The sequence below is a fragment of the Pan paniscus genome, chromosome 7 (genome assembly GCF_029289425.2).
Source record: "Pan paniscus chromosome 7, NHGRI_mPanPan1-v2.0_pri, whole genome shotgun sequence".
NCBI lineage: Eukaryota > Metazoa > Chordata > Mammalia > Primates > Hominidae > Pan > Pan paniscus.
In genome coordinates, this window is record NC_073256.2 from 22,776,258 (window position 1) to 22,790,721 (window position 14,464).

The following is a 14,464-nucleotide window of genomic DNA, read 5'->3' on the forward strand; positions in this document are numbered from 1 at the left end:
ATAGATTCTTTGGCTCACGTGTGTTTTTTTTTTTTTTTTTTTTTTTTTTTTTGGTGTTGTTGACCTTCTCCTTATTATCACCCTGCTCTCCTACTACATTCCTTTTTGCTGAAATAATGAAAATCATAATCAATAAAAACTGAGGGAACTCAGAGGCCGGTGCCGGTGCAGGTCCTTGGTGTGCTGAGTGCCGGTCCCCTGGACCCACTGTTGTCTCCCTATACTTTGTCTCTGTGTCTTATTTCTTCTCTCCGTCTCTCATCCCACCCGACTAGAAACACCCACAGGTGTGGAGGGGCAGGCCACCCCTTCACTCGGAAAATCAGTTAAACACAAACACGGAATGAGAGTCAAAAGACAATATGTCATCTTTTTGAGAATTTTATTCACTTCAAAACCAATTAAACACACACATGTACAAAGGCATTCCACAGCCCAGTTTTCGAGGCTGAGGAAAGACCCCGAGAGCGCTCTGCACAGCACGCTTCCCAGCGTCCGAAACACTGCTCTCAGGGCGGGGCACAGCGGAAGGGCTGCACCTCTCAGGGTTCCCTAACTTTTCCCTTATTCAGTCATCTAGAGAGCAAATACACAGTAATTCCCCAGTTTCCTATTGACGTCCCAGCGGAAGTCTGACTCCTGCGCGTCACGCAGTTTCTGAGGCAACGAATCTCTGGCACGGAAGCTTTTCCTGGCGCGTTTCCGGAGAACCACGCGAACTACAACGTCCCTCACCAGAATTCAATGAGGCAGAGCCCCTGCATCTGCTCCCTGCCTGGCCTGGGCTCCCACATCCACAGAAGCGCCACAGCCGGGGAGCTTCGGAGTCACCGCACAGAGTCTGCTCTCTGCTCTGCACTCCTCAGTCCCACAGTCCCCTCCAAGTCACGGGAGCTGGAGGCCAAGGAGCCCCTGCCACCTGCAGTCTCACTCCAGGTCAGAATCGCTGTCCTCTGAGGAGGAGGAAACCTGAAGGTCCTCATAGAGGACGCTCGGTGGGACACGAACACGGGGACCCTCAGACTTCTCTGACACATGAGGGCTCTGAGCGAGGAAGGCTCCCGGCTTCTCAGGAGAGTGAAATGAGGGGGCCGCCAGGAGGCTGGAGCTCCAGCGTCCGTTTTCCAGTCTCCGGAAGAGCACTCTGAGAGGCTGGGCCCCATCATGGCTGGCCGCTGGGTGATGGGACATGGTGCAGGCCTGGGCAGTAGGCAGGCAAGGTCTGCTGTGCGGAGGCTGCCGGTCGACGCTGGGCACCTGGGCGGGTGTCCTCCTGCCCATCTGGGGCGACGTACTTGGTCCAAGTTCGGTTGCGGCTGGCGGAGGTTGGAGATTCTCCGGGGCCCCCAGCTCACCTCCCTGGATGGCGCTTTCGGGGATCTGGAAGGGACCCAGTCTCGGTTTCTTGGGGAAGTTCAGGCAAGCCTGAATCCGAGCCTGGGCAGGTCTCTTGGCTCCTGGCCCGAAGCTGAGATTGGAGCCTAGGCCCAAGCTGTGTGTGGCGGCTGGCGGGCAGGGCTGTGAGGTCACCGCAGGACGTTTGTCCTGTGCCTGGGGTCTGATGGCCTGGAGCAGGCCGTGGGTTTTGGAGGCAGCCTGGGGAACTTCTCGGCAGCCACCCTCAGGGCTGCTGTGTGTCGGCTTCACCACGAGGAGAGGCTCGGGGCCCTGCTGCCTGACTGCAGGCTGAGGGATGTCGGCCGCAGCCCCTGTCTGTCTTTCCTTTGGTCCAAGACTTGAGGAGGAGCTCAGACTGGCTTTTCTGAGGGGAGACGGCGAAGCCAAGACGGAGCCCCTGTCAGACCTTTCGGTAGCTGAGCGATCAGCGAGGACAGGGCCCAGGCGCGGCCTCTTACTGGTTGTGTGGACCGGCATTGGCCCGCTTGCAACCTGAAAGAGAGGAAACAACACAGGTTAGAAGTTCCTCCGCATGGAGCCAACGTGAAAATCAAGCACATCCAAAGACAAGGTGCACACGCCATGAAATTCTTAGTACAGTATCGACAGGCGGTCCTTGGAAGTAGGGACAGACCCTCCACCTGAGTGCTGATCAGGACAAGACACATGAAAGATGCGCTCTCGAGCTATGTGTAGCTGATCTAAGCACACCATTGTTCAAAAGATCGCGTCTTGGGCATTAACTGGATCAAAGCGCCTCCACTCAGCCTTCCATGAAGTGGAACGGACTGATGCCCTTCCGAAGGCAGGTTGGTGGCTCAAGGGTACTCAGGACGTCTTCTCTGAACACATGCATGTTCCTGGGTTTAGCCTTCTCCACGTTTGGGGCCTCTGAGGGACTAATTTCCTCATGCCGCTAGGAACATGTTGTTGGCAGGCTTGCCATAATTGGACAGAAAGAAAGCAACAGGAAATACGGCATCTTCAGATGCCTTGGCCTGGAATCAAATTGACCTGGAAGGATCGTGGAGTCCCTGACCCCAAGAAGGCAAGAAAGAGGGGTTCCCCGATTTCCTCCCGCAGACGGGAAGCTGAAAGGAAATCAACCAGGGTGACCTAGAGGAGAAAAGGACCAGGGGCCCGGGGTGACACTCACCCTCAGATAATCAGAAGATTCCGTGGATCCTTTTCGATTCGGCAGCGGCTTCTCTGGAGGTTTCCCAGAAAATATGTGGAGGAGAGCCTTCCTCTGCGGGTCTTGTTGCCTGCAGAACAGAAAAAGGTCAGGCCGTGCCCCCTGGTTTTCCCCAGGAGACAGGGAGAACCCTGTGTGGGGCCCAGCCCCGTTCCGTGTTTTGTGATACAGAAATGGACATCTGGTGCCCTTTCCGCCTCTGCACCTTCCCTCACGTGCCAACCTTCCCGTCCCCCAGGTGGCCCTCTAGGCTTCCCAACTAAGGACTGTGATTTGGATTCCATCGCTTTTCCCCCTGTCGTGGGGAACGTGCACGAAGCGCCCCCGCCTCTCCCCGTCCCTGAATCTCCCAGAGCCAAAGGAGCTCCTGGGTGTGGAACCCCGGAGGACACGGAGCTCCGGCCTATTTCTCTGCAGCGTTCCTTCCCTGGCCCGGAGACGGAAAGGCACACGGTGTGCAGGTGCAGAGACACCATGTCCTTAGGAGGCAGTACCCTAAGAGTGGTGAAAACCCCTCCCACTGCTCACCTTGGTCTCTCTTCCTTCTCTCCCTTATCCTTGTTCAAGGGCCCCGGGTTGGCTTCAACCTGGGGCTTCCATGGTTTCAGGTTTTCCTTCCCTTCCTTTTCCCCCAAGGTCGCTGGAACCAGGGCTGCCTTCCAGCACTTCATGGGGCACCTGGTACTTCTGGCCGTGTGGCCAAAGGCCCCGCAGTTTTTGCACTTGAGCTGTGGGTGGAAAGGAAGTGATGTCGGTGAGTGAGCTGAAGCCACAGGCAGCGATCCCACGTCCACATTGGGACGGATTGTGAATTCAGAGCTGAATAAGGATTCCAAAGAGGGGACACCGGCATGGGGGCCGTTAAGTGCTGGGAGAGTTCGGATACGATGTTCCCTCCCAAAGCCCACGTGACGGAGGAACTCTGAAAGGAAGGACTCAAGGTTCCAAGGGGCACGACGGTGAACCCGAAGTCAACAACACAGCCAAACGTGGCTACACAGGACTCTAAGTAGAAAGGGAGGTTGCCCCCAAGAGTCTCTCAAGGGACCTATCGGGCCGGGGAGAAGGTCCCAAGCCACGCCCACCTGGGATGGGAAAAGCAACCTGGGTGGTGGTGACAGAGCTCTTTGGAATCCAACCCAGTCTCTGAGGACCGTGTGACACCCCCTCCCCCCGTCCCCACCCCCACCCCGATACCCAAGAGATCCAGGGCTAGACTTACCCTGGGATCTTCTTCATCGGGCGGGGGAGCCCTTGGCCCAACTGGGGCCCTCCGCTGCTTCTGGAGGGTCTGGGCTCTCACCAGTCTCTTGGCCCAAGATTTGGGGTCCCGACGTGCCATCATCTTCGTCGCCTGGGGGTTTTGTGACCGCCTTTTTCAGGGGTTGACTGTTGGGTCACCTGAAACACACACAAACACACACATGTCGATGGTTAAGCACATTGGATATTCACACACCCACAGGAAGCCACCTGCTAACTCCCTGCCGGTGTGGTCATGAGGAGACCTCACCACCAGTCGGTCAAATCTGTAGAACACAATGTGCTGTGTGCATCCTCGGATACTGTGTGTTCCTCTGCCATGACTACCTAGTCCAAGAGTAAACCGCACCTGCCACAGGGCCCGTGGCCTAGGTATGGGGAGTTGAGCTTTCAACCCCAAACAAGCAACTGATTCTGGAGACTGGACTTAGGTCTCTCACGATTCACTCCGGTAGAAGACACGGTGATTCTATCTCCCTTGACGGACAGAATGATCGAAGACACAGGGCATGGCTTGCGCCACCCTTTGGCAGGTCTGTTTGAAGTCAGGGATATGGGATGCTTCCTGTGACAACTTGAATCGCTACTCTGGCCATTTCATTAGGCAACTTCCAAGCACAAATTCATAGAGAGAAGTTACCTTCCTCTCTACCACACTAGCAGGTGATGGTCTTTCCTGTTCTACCTTTTGGCTTTAGCTCCAGCCCCTCTTTGCTTATTTATTTTTTCTGGTATTTTACGCATACCACACGAATTCATCTGAACAAACGGGGAACAAGTGCCACATCGTATCGACGTCTTACACGGCTGAAGGGCAAACCACCCTTTTTTCCAAAGTCCTTTTTCCATTTACCCACCAATTCAGCATGCTGCAGTACATTTCTTTTCGCATTCCCATCTTGGTCTTATCCCACATGTGGAGACGGATATGTTTTCTCGTTTTCTGTTGCAAGAATTACTAGTAACGAGAACACATCCTTCCCCACCAGCAAGCCCCAGTGTGATCGGTTTCTTTCGGCCTCCTGTGTCTCTTCCCCCCACCCCCACACCCCTCAGGGATTGCGTGAAAAAAACAATAGTTCAGTGAAACTAACCTGAAATTACACGTCTACTTGCTTTCCCCGGCTGGCGCTGAGATGGGCAGGTGCTGGAGCAGCCCCGCTGGAAGCGATGCAGCATCCAGGACGACGGAGGAAGGGGCGGAGAGGGACCTCTGCTTTCCAGGCTGCCTTTTATGCTGCCTCTGGTCACCTGACATGGAACGTACCCTAACCTAATCAGTTACCCGTACCTTCATTGCAATTAACTTAATCCAATTACGTGACCTGGAAAGGTCTATCTGCACAGCCCACTCTAAGATCATGTCCACTGCTGACAGACATTCTAAAACCTACGTGTACAGCTGCAAGCTTTGAAGAATAGATGCTCCCCGTCAGACATGTAACACTGGTGCCTGTACCCCTGTCTTCTTTTCCATCTTTTTGTTTTGTTTTGTTTTGTTTTGTTTTGTTTTAAAAAATGTGGTAAAATAGACACCTTTTAATTGGACCACATTTAGTCTATCTCGACGTGGGCCTCAGTGTCATCAAGGAGATTCTCCTTGACGTGCAGTCACGGCCATGATCCATCTTCAGAGCTTCTCTTTCTTCCCCAAGGTAAGTCTGTCAGCAGAGAACCCTGACCGCACCCTCATGTGTTTTCTCCTCCAGGAGGCGCTTGGAAACCACCGTGAATTGGACCGCACTGGGAAACACAGATGAGGAAAGTCAACAACGCTTTGTCCTTCAGTGCCTGGCTCCTTTTTCAGCTCGTCTTGCGACTCCAGGCATTATGCCTGAAAAGTCTCCCGGACGCCTGTGAGGCTCTAATTCCCTGGGTCCCATTGCCATGTCTCTGGATTTGTGAAGATCCACCGCACCTTCTGTGGAACTCCCGTGTCGGTGAACTTTTGTGCCACGGCCCCTAATTCTGCCCATGGTCATCTGCAGCTGCACGACTTAGGGTCCATGTTCCTTGGACGGGAAGAGACAGGCAGGAGTCGGAATGATGAACCAGCACACTGGGGCATTTTCTCACGTAGCCCAAGTGACCCCATGGTGTTCTTGAGCTTTGGAACCAGTCGCGTCCCCTTTGACACTGCACCCGGCTCCCAGTCTCTCAATCGTGTTGGCCCTCCGGCGATCTCCCGTTGGATGAATTGCTCCTGCTGAAACTCGAGTCCCCTTTGATTTGCGCTTCATTAATTATTCATGATTCAGGTTGGAAGGCCTGCTGACGACCCCCTGTGGCCGTTCTCTGAGCTTTCCTGTCACATCGTTTCCTTCCACGCTCTTTGGTTCCTTATGGTCCTGCTCCTTCTGCTGTCAGAGGAGCAGAGAGTTGATCTTATTGATTCTGGATACGGATACTTTCTAGGTGATCTGGATAATCCAGATAACGACCCTCAACAGCGGCGGAAAGGGAGCAGCCATTTGGTGTGTCTCAGAAAATCCCGCTCAGTTCCGAGGCCCCCTAGATGTGGAATCCTGCTCAGAGTTGTTCCCAGGTCAGAGAATGGAGAGAGCCTGTGCATGATGGGATCTCCCTGCCTAGATCTTTCAGTGAGTCTCTACCTCAGCTACTCTTAGGATCAGGGGGAGAACCACGGTGTCAGACATCCGGAAAGAAGACGGGATGAATGTTTTACCTCTGAAGTACATCCCAAATGTGGGAGTTGACTTCAGCTTTGCTGGGGTCTATTTGGCCAGTGAAACTCTGCCTGGTTCATTCGCACATCCGGAAGCCACTTCACGGGGGGCCGTCGCAACTGGAACCACACACTTGGCATCGGCGGTTGAGCCAAATGGGGACTCGTGGTGCAAGCAACGCTCCCCACGTGTTAGCGTGGGTGAGATTCGGTTGGCGGAATTTTACTAGGTGCGTGTTAGTAGAGTGGGGCTGAGGTTTTCTTGCTCCTGTGGTTGTATACGAAGTCAAAGGTCCTGCCCAGCCCTGCGGTCCCCTCAGTCAACTCTGTTTCGGAGACATAACGATTTGGATTGCCAACAAGTCAAGAAATGTTCAAGCCCTTGGATGTAGGGTAAAGAAAGGGAGATCAGACTGTCACTGTGTCTATGTAGAAGGGGAAGACATAAGAGACTCCATTTTGAAAAAGACCTGTACTTTAAACAATTGCTTTGCTGAGATGTTGATCATTTGTAGCTTTGCCGCGGCCCCTTTGACCCAACTTGGAGCTCACAAAAACCTGTGTTGTATAACATCGAGGCTTAAGGGATCTAGGGCTGTGCAGGGCGTGCCTTGTTAACCAAATGTTTACGAGCAGTATACTTGGTAAAAGTCATTGCCATTCTCTAGTCTCAATAAACCAGGGGCACAATGCACCGTGGAAAGCTACAGGGACCTCTGCCCTTGAAAGCAGGGTATTGTCCAAGGTTTCTCCCCATGTGACAGTCTGAAATATGGCCTCGTGGGATGGGAAAGACCTGACTGTCCCCCAGCCTGACACCCGTAATGGGTCTGTGCTGAGGTGGATTAGTCAAAGAGGAAAGCCTCTTGCAGTTGAGATGCAGGAAGGCCACTGTCTCCTGCTTGCCCCTGGGAACTGAATGTCTCGGTGTAAAGCCCGATCGTACATTTGTTCAACTCTGAGCTCGGAGAAAAGCTGCCCTGTGGCGGGAGGCGAGACGTGTTGGCAGTAATGCTGCCTTGTTATTCTTTACTCCGCTGAGATGTTTGGGTGGAGAGAAACATAAATCTGGCCTACGTGCACGTCCAGGCATAGTACCTTCCCTTGAACTTAGTAATGATATAGATTCTTTGGCTCACGTGTGTTTTTTTTTTTTTTTTTTTTTTTTTTTTTGGTGTTGTTGACCTTCTCCTTATTATCACCCTGCTCTCCTACTACATTCCTTTTTGCTGAAATAATGAAAATCATAATCAATAAAAACTGAGGGAACTCAGAGGCCGGTGCCGGTGCAGGTCCTTGGTGTGCTGAGTGCCGGTCCCCTGGACCCACTGTTGTCTCCCTATACTTTGTCTCTGTGTCTTATTTCTTCTCTCCGTCTCTCATCCCACCCGACTAGAAACACCCACAGGTGTGGAGGGGCAGGCCACCCCTTCACTCGGAAAATCAGTTAAACACAAACACGGAATGAGTGTCAAAAGACAATATGTCATCTTTTTGAGAATTTTATTCACTTCAAAACCAATTAAACACACACATGTACAAAGGCATTCCACAGCCCAGTTTTCGAGGCTGAGGAAAGACCCCGAGAGCGCTCTGCACAGCACGCTTCCCAGCGTCCGAAACACTGCTCTCAGGGCGGGGCACAGCGGAAGGGCTGCACCTCTCAGGGTTCCCTAACTTTTCCCTTATTCAGTCATCTAGAGAGCAAATACACAGTAATTCCCCAGTTTCCTATTGACGTCCCAGCGGAAGTCTGACTCCTGCGCGTCACGCAGTTTCTGAGGCAACGAATCTCTGGCACGGAAGCTTTTCCTGGCGCGTTTCCGGAGAACCACGCGAACTACAACGTCCCTCACCAGAATTCAATGAGGCAGAGCCCCTGCATCTGCTCCCTGCCTGGCCTGGGCTCCCACATCCACAGAAGCGCCACAGCCGGGGAGCTTCGGAGTCACCGCACAGAGTCTGCTCTCTGCTCTGCACTCCTCAGTCCCACAGTCCCCTCCAAGTCACGGGAGCTGGAGGCCAAGGAGCCCCTGCCACCTGCAGTCTCACTCCAGGTCAGAATCGCTGTCCTCTGAGGAGGAGGAAACCTGAAGGTCCTCATAGAGGACGCTCGGTGGGACACGAACACGGGGACCCTCAGACTTCTCTGACACATGAGGGCTCTGAGCGAGGAAGGCTCCCGGCTTCTCAGGAGAGTGAAATGAGGGGGCCGCCAGGAGGCTGGAGCTCCAGCGTCCGTTTTCCAGTCTCCGGAAGAGCACTCTGAGAGGCTGGGCCCCATCATGGCTGGCCGCTGGGTGATGGGACATGGTGCAGGCCTGGGCAGTAGGCAGGCAAGGTCTGCTGTGCGGAGGCTGCCGGTCGACGCTGGGCACCTGGGCGGGTGTCCTCCTGCCCATCTGGGGCGACGTACTTGGTCCAAGTTCGGTTGCGGCTGGCGGAGGTTGGAGATTCTCCGGGGCCCCCAGCTCACCTCCCTGGATGGCGCTTTCGGGGATCTGGAAGGGACCCAGTCTCGGTTTCTTGGGGAAGTTCAGGCAAGCCTGAATCCGAGCCTGGGCAGGTCTCTTGGCTCCTGGCCCGAAGCTGAGATTGGAGCCTAGGCCCAAGCTGTGTGTGGCGGCTGGCGGGCAGGGCTGTGAGGTCACCGCAGGACGTTTGTCCTGTGCCTGGGGTCTGATGGCCTGGAGCAGGCCGTGGGTTTTGGAGGCAGCCTGGGGAACTTCTCGGCAGCCACCCTCAGGGCTGCTGTGTGTCGGCTTCACCACGAGGAGAGGCTCGGGGCCCTGCTGCCTGACTGCAGGCTGAGGGATGTCGGCCGCAGCCCCTGTCTGTCTTTCCTTTGGTCCAAGACTTGAGGAGGAGCTCAGACTGGCTTTTCTGAGGGGAGACGGCGAAGCCAAGACGGAGCCCCTGTCAGACCTTTCGGTAGCTGAGCGATCAGCGAGGACAGGGCCCAGGCGCGGCCTCTTACTGGTTGTGTGGACCGGCATTGGCCCGCTTGCAACCTGAAAGAGAGGAAACAACACAGGTTAGAAGTTCCTCCGCATGGAGCCAACGTGAAAATCAAGCACATCCAAAGACAAGGTGCACACGCCATGAAATTCTTAGTACAGTATCGACAGGCGGTCCTTGGAAGTAGGGACAGACCCTCCACCTGAGTGCTGATCAGGACAAGACACATGAAAGATGCGCTCTCGAGCTATGTGTAGCTGATCTAAGCACACCATTGTTCAAAAGATCGCGTCTTGGGCATTAACTGGATCAAAGCGCCTCCACTCAGCCTTCCATGAAGTGGAACGGACTGATGCCCTTCCGAAGGCAGGTTGGTGGCTCAAGGGTACTCAGGACGTCTTCTCTGAACACATGCATGTTCCTGGGTTTAGCCTTCTCCACGTTTGGGGCCTCTGAGGGACTAATTTCCTCATGCCGCTAGGAACATGTTGTTGGCAGGCTTGCCATAATTGGACAGAAAGAAAGCAACAGGAAATACGGCATCTTCAGATGCCTTGGCCTGGAATCAAATTGACCTGGAAGGATCGTGGAGTCCCTGACCCCAAGAAGGCAAGAAAGAGGGGTTCCCCGATTTCCTCCCGCAGACGGGAAGCTGAAAGGAAATCAACCAGGGTGACCTAGAGGAGAAAAGGACCAGGGGCCCGGGGTGACACTCACCCTCAGATAATCAGAAGATTCCGTGGATCCTTTTCGATTCGGCAGCGGCTTCTCTGGAGGTTTCCCAGAAAATATGTGGAGGAGAGCCTTCCTCTGCGGGTCTTGTTGCCTGCAGAACAGAAAAAGGTCAGGCCGTGCCCCCTGGTTTTCCCCAGGAGACAGGGAGAACCCTGTGTGGGGCCCAGCCCCGTTCCGTGTTTTGTGATACAGAAATGGACATCTGGTGCCCTTTCCGCCTCTGCACCTTCCCTCACGTGCCAACCTTCCCGTCCCCCAGGTGGCCCTCTAGGCTTCCCAACTAAGGACTGTGATTTGGATTCCATCGCTTTTCCCCCTGTCGTGGGGAACGTGCACGAAGCGCCCCCGCCTCTCCCCGTCCCTGAATCTCCCAGAGCCAAAGGAGCTCCTGGGTGTGGAACCCCGGAGGACACGGAGCTCCGGCCTATTTCTCTGCAGCGTTCCTTCCCTGGCCCGGAGACGGAAAGGCACACGGTGTGCAGGTGCAGAGACACCATGTCCTTAGGAGGCAGTACCCTAAGAGTGGTGAAAACCCCTCCCACTGCTCACCTTGGTCTCTCTTCCTTCTCTCCCTTATCCTTGTTCAAGGGCCCCGGGTTGGCTTCAACCTGGGGCTTCCATGGTTTCAGGTTTTCCTTCCCTTCCTTTTCCCCCAAGGTCGCTGGAACCAGGGCTGCCTTCCAGCACTTCATGGGGCACCTGGTACTTCTGGCCGTGTGGCCAAAGGCCCCGCAGTTTTTGCACTTGAGCTGTGGGTGGAAAGGAAGTGATGTCGGTGAGTGAGCTGAAGCCACAGGCAGCGATCCCACGTCCACATTGGGACGGATTGTGAATTCAGAGCTGAATAAGGATTCCAAAGAGGGGACACCGGCATGGGGGCCGTTAAGTGCTGGGAGAGTTCGGATACGATGTTCCCTCCCAAAGCCCACGTGACGGAGGAACTCTGAAAGGAAGGACTCAAGGTTCCAAGGGGCACGACGGTGAACCCGAAGTCAACAACACAGCCAAACGTGGCTACACAGGACTCTAAGTAGAAAGGGAGGTTGCCCCCAAGAGTCTCTCAAGGGACCTATCGGGCCGGGGAGAAGGTCCCAAGCCACGCCCACCTTGGATGGGAAAAGCAACCTGGGTGGTGGTGACAGAGCTCTTTGGAATCCAACCCAGTCTCTGAGGACCGTGTGACACCCCCTCCCCCCGTCCCCACCCCCACCCCGATACCCAAGAGATCCAGGGCTAGACTTACCCTGGGATCTTCTTCATCGGGCGGGGGAGCCCTTGGCCCAACTGGGGCCCTCCGCTGCTTCTGGAGGGTCTGGGCTCTCACCAGTCTCTCGGCCCAAGATTTGGGGTCCCGACGTGCCATCATCTTCGTCGCCTGGGGGTTTTGTGACCGCCTTTTTCAGGGGTTGACTGTTGGGTCACCTGAAACACACACAAACACACACATGTCGATGGTTAAGCACATTGGATATTCACACACCCACAGGAAGCCACCTGCTAACTCCCTGCCGGTGTGGTCATGAGGAGACCTCACCACCAGTCGGTCAAATCTGTAGAACACAATGTGCTGTGTGCATCCTCGGATACTGTGTGTTCCTCTGCCATGACTACCTAGTCCAAGAGTAAACCGCACCTGCCACAGGGCCCGTGGCCTAGGTATGGGGAGTTGAGCTTTCAACCCCAAACAAGCAACTGATTCTGGAGACTGGACTTAGGTCTCTCACGATTCACTCCGGTAGAAGACACGGTGATTCTATCTCCCTTGACGGACAGAATGATCGAAGACACAGGGCATGGCTTGCGCCACCCTTTGGCAGGTCTGTTTGAAGTCAGGGATATGGGATGCTTCCTGTGACAACTTGAATCGCTACTCTGGCCATTTCATTAGGCAACTTCCAAGCACAAATTCATAGAGAGAAGTTACCTTCCTCTCTACCACACTAGCAGGTGATGGTCTTTCCTGTTCTACCTTTTGGCTTTAGCTCCAGCCCCTCTTTGCTTATTTATTTTTTCTGGTATTTTACGCATACCACACGAATTCATCTGAACAAACGGGGAACAAGTGCCACATCGTATCGACGTCTTACACGGCTGAAGGGCAAACCACCCTTTTTTCCAAAGTCCTTTTTCCATTTACCCACCAATTCAGCATGCTGCAGTACATTTCTTTTCGCATTCCCATCTTGGTCTTATCCCACATGTGGAGACGGATATGTTTTCTCGTTTTCTGTTGCAAGAATTACTAGTAACGAGAACACATCCTTCCCCACCAGCAAGCCCCAGTGTGATCGGTTTCTTTCTGCCTCCTGTGTCTCTTCCCCCCACCCCCACACCCCTCAGGGATTGCGTGAAAAAAACAATAGTTCAGTGAAACTAACCTGAAATTACACGTCTACTTGCTTTCCCCGGCTGGCGCTGAGATGGGCAGGTGCTGGAGCAGCCCCGCTGGAAGCGATGCAGCATCCAGGACGACGGAGGAAGGGGCGGAGAGGGACCTCTGCTTTCCAGGCTGCCTTTTATGCTGCCTCTGGTCACCTGACATGGAACGTACCCTAACCTAATCAGTTACCTGTACCTTCATTGCAATTAACTTAATCCAATTACGTGACCTGGAAAGGTCTATCTGCACAGCCCACTCTAAGATCATGTCCACTGCTGACAGACATTCTAAAACCTAAGTGTACAGCTGCAAGCTTTGAAGAATAGATGCTCCCCGTCAGACATGTAACACTGGTGCCTGTACCCCTGTCTTCTTTTCCATCTTTTTGTTTTGTTTTGTTTTGTTTTGTTTTAAAAAATGTGGTAAAATAGACACCTTTTAATTGGACCACATTTAGTCTATCTCGACGTGGGCCTCAGTGTCATCAAGGAGATTCTCCTTGACGTGCAGTCACGGCCATGATCCATCTTCAGAGCTTCTCTTTCTTCCCCAAGGTAAGTCTGTCAGCAGAGAACCCTGACCGCACCCTCATGTGTTTTCTCCTCCAGGAGGCGCTTGGAAACCACCGTGAATTGGACCGCACTGGGAAACACAGATGAGGAAAGTCAACAACGCTTTGTCCTTCAGTGCCTGGCTCCTTTTTCAGCTCGTCTTGCGACTCCAGGCATTATGCCTGAAAAGTCTCCCGGACGCCTGTGAGGCTCTAATTCCCTGGGTCCCATTGCCATGTCTCTGGATTTGCGAAGATCCACCGCACCTTCTGTGGAACTCCCGTGTCGGTGAACTTTTGTGCCACGGCCCCTAATTCTGCCCATGGTCATCTGCAGCTGCACGACTTAGGGTCCATGTTCCTTGGACGGGAAGAGACAGGCAGGAGTCGGAATGATGAACCAGCACACTGGGGCATTTTCTCACGTAGCCCAAGTGACCCCATGGTGTTCTCGAGCTTTGGAACCAGTCGCGTCCCCTTTGACACTGCACCCGGCTCCCAGTCTCTCAATCGTGTTGGCCCTCCGGCGATCTCCCGTTGGATGAATTGCTCCTGCTGAAACTCGAGTCCCCTTTGATTTGCGCTTCATTAATTATTCATGATTCAGGTTGGAAGGCCTGCTGACGACCCCCTGTGGCCGTTCTCTGAGCTTTCCTGTCACATCGTTTCCTTCCACGCTCTTTGGTTCCTTATGGTCCTGCTCCTTCTGCTGTCAGAGGAGCAGAGAGTTGATCTTATTGATTCTGGATACGGATACTTTCTAGGTGATCTGGATAATCCAGATAACGACCCTCAACAGCGGCGGAAAGGGAGCAGCCATTTGGTGTGTCTCAGAAAATCCCGCTCAGTTCCGAGGCCCCCTAGATGTGGAATCCTGCTCAGAGTTGTTCCCAGGTCAGAGAATGGAGAGAGCCTGTGCATGATGGGATCTCCCTGCCTAGATCTTTCAGTGAGTCTCTACCTCAGCTACTCTTAGGATCAGGGGGAGAACCACGGTGTCAGACATCCGGAAAGAAGACGGGATGAATGTTTTACCTCTGAAGTACATCCCAAATGTGGGAGTTGACTTCAGCTTTGCTGGGGTCTATTTGGCCAGTGAAACTCTGCCTGGTTCATTCGCACATCCGGAAGCCACTTCACGGGGGGCCGTCGCAACTGGAACCACACACTTGGCATCGGCGGTTGAGCCAAATGGGGACTCGTGGTGCAAGCAACGCTCCCCACGTGTTAGCGTGGGTGAGATTCGGTTGGCGGAATTTTACTAGGTGCGTGTTAGTAGAGTGGGGCTGAGGTTTTCTT

At 53.9% G+C, this 14,464-nt stretch overlaps 2 protein-coding genes across 2 annotated transcripts; both read right to left on the reverse strand.

Annotated features, from left to right (window-relative positions):
* Positions 1–368: 368 nt before the first annotated feature.
* LOC129395898 (protein FAM90A15) lies at positions 369–3,938 on the reverse strand. Its single transcript, XM_055107330.3, has 4 exons — positions 3,816–3,938; positions 3,122–3,321; positions 2,555–2,663; positions 369–1,890 (listed from the first exon to the last, which is right to left on the reverse strand). Exons 1-4 carry the CDS (start codon positions 3,936–3,938, stop codon positions 928–930), a joined length of 1,395 nt encoding a protein of 464 aa, XP_054963305.1. The 3' UTR covers positions 369–927.
* Positions 3,939–8,590: 4,652 nt separating this feature from the next.
* LOC129395897 (protein FAM90A15-like) lies at positions 8,591–11,601 on the reverse strand. Its single transcript, XM_055107329.1, has 4 exons — positions 11,479–11,601; positions 10,785–10,984; positions 10,218–10,326; positions 8,591–9,553 (listed from the first exon to the last, which is right to left on the reverse strand). The coding sequence occupies exons 1-4, from the start codon at positions 11,599–11,601 to the stop codon at positions 8,591–8,593; spliced, it is 1,395 nt and encodes a 464-aa protein (XP_054963304.1).
* Positions 11,602–14,464: the final 2,863 nt, after the last annotated feature.

Coding starts and splice junctions, on each gene's coding strand:
- LOC129395898 (XM_055107330.3), bottom strand. CDS start 3,938: ATGATGGCACGTCGGGACCCCAAATCTTGGGCCAAGAGACTGGTGAGA. Junction 3,322..3,815: donor CCGATGAAGAAGATCCCAGG/GTAAGTCTAGCC, acceptor TTCCACCCACAG/CTCAAGTGCAAAAACTGCGG. Junction 1,891..2,554: donor AATCTTCTGATTATCTGAGG/GTGAGTGTCACC, acceptor CCTCTCTTTCAG/GTTGCAAGCGGGCCAATGCC.
- LOC129395897 (XM_055107329.1), bottom strand. CDS start 11,601: ATGATGGCACGTCGGGACCCCAAATCTTGGGCCGAGAGACTGGTGAGA. Junction 10,327..10,784: donor GAGAAGGAAGAGAGACCAAG/GTGAGCAGTGGG, acceptor TCTGTTCTGCAG/GCAACAAGACCCGCAGAGGA. Junction 9,554..10,217: donor AATCTTCTGATTATCTGAGG/GTGAGTGTCACC, acceptor CCTCTCTTTCAG/GTTGCAAGCGGGCCAATGCC.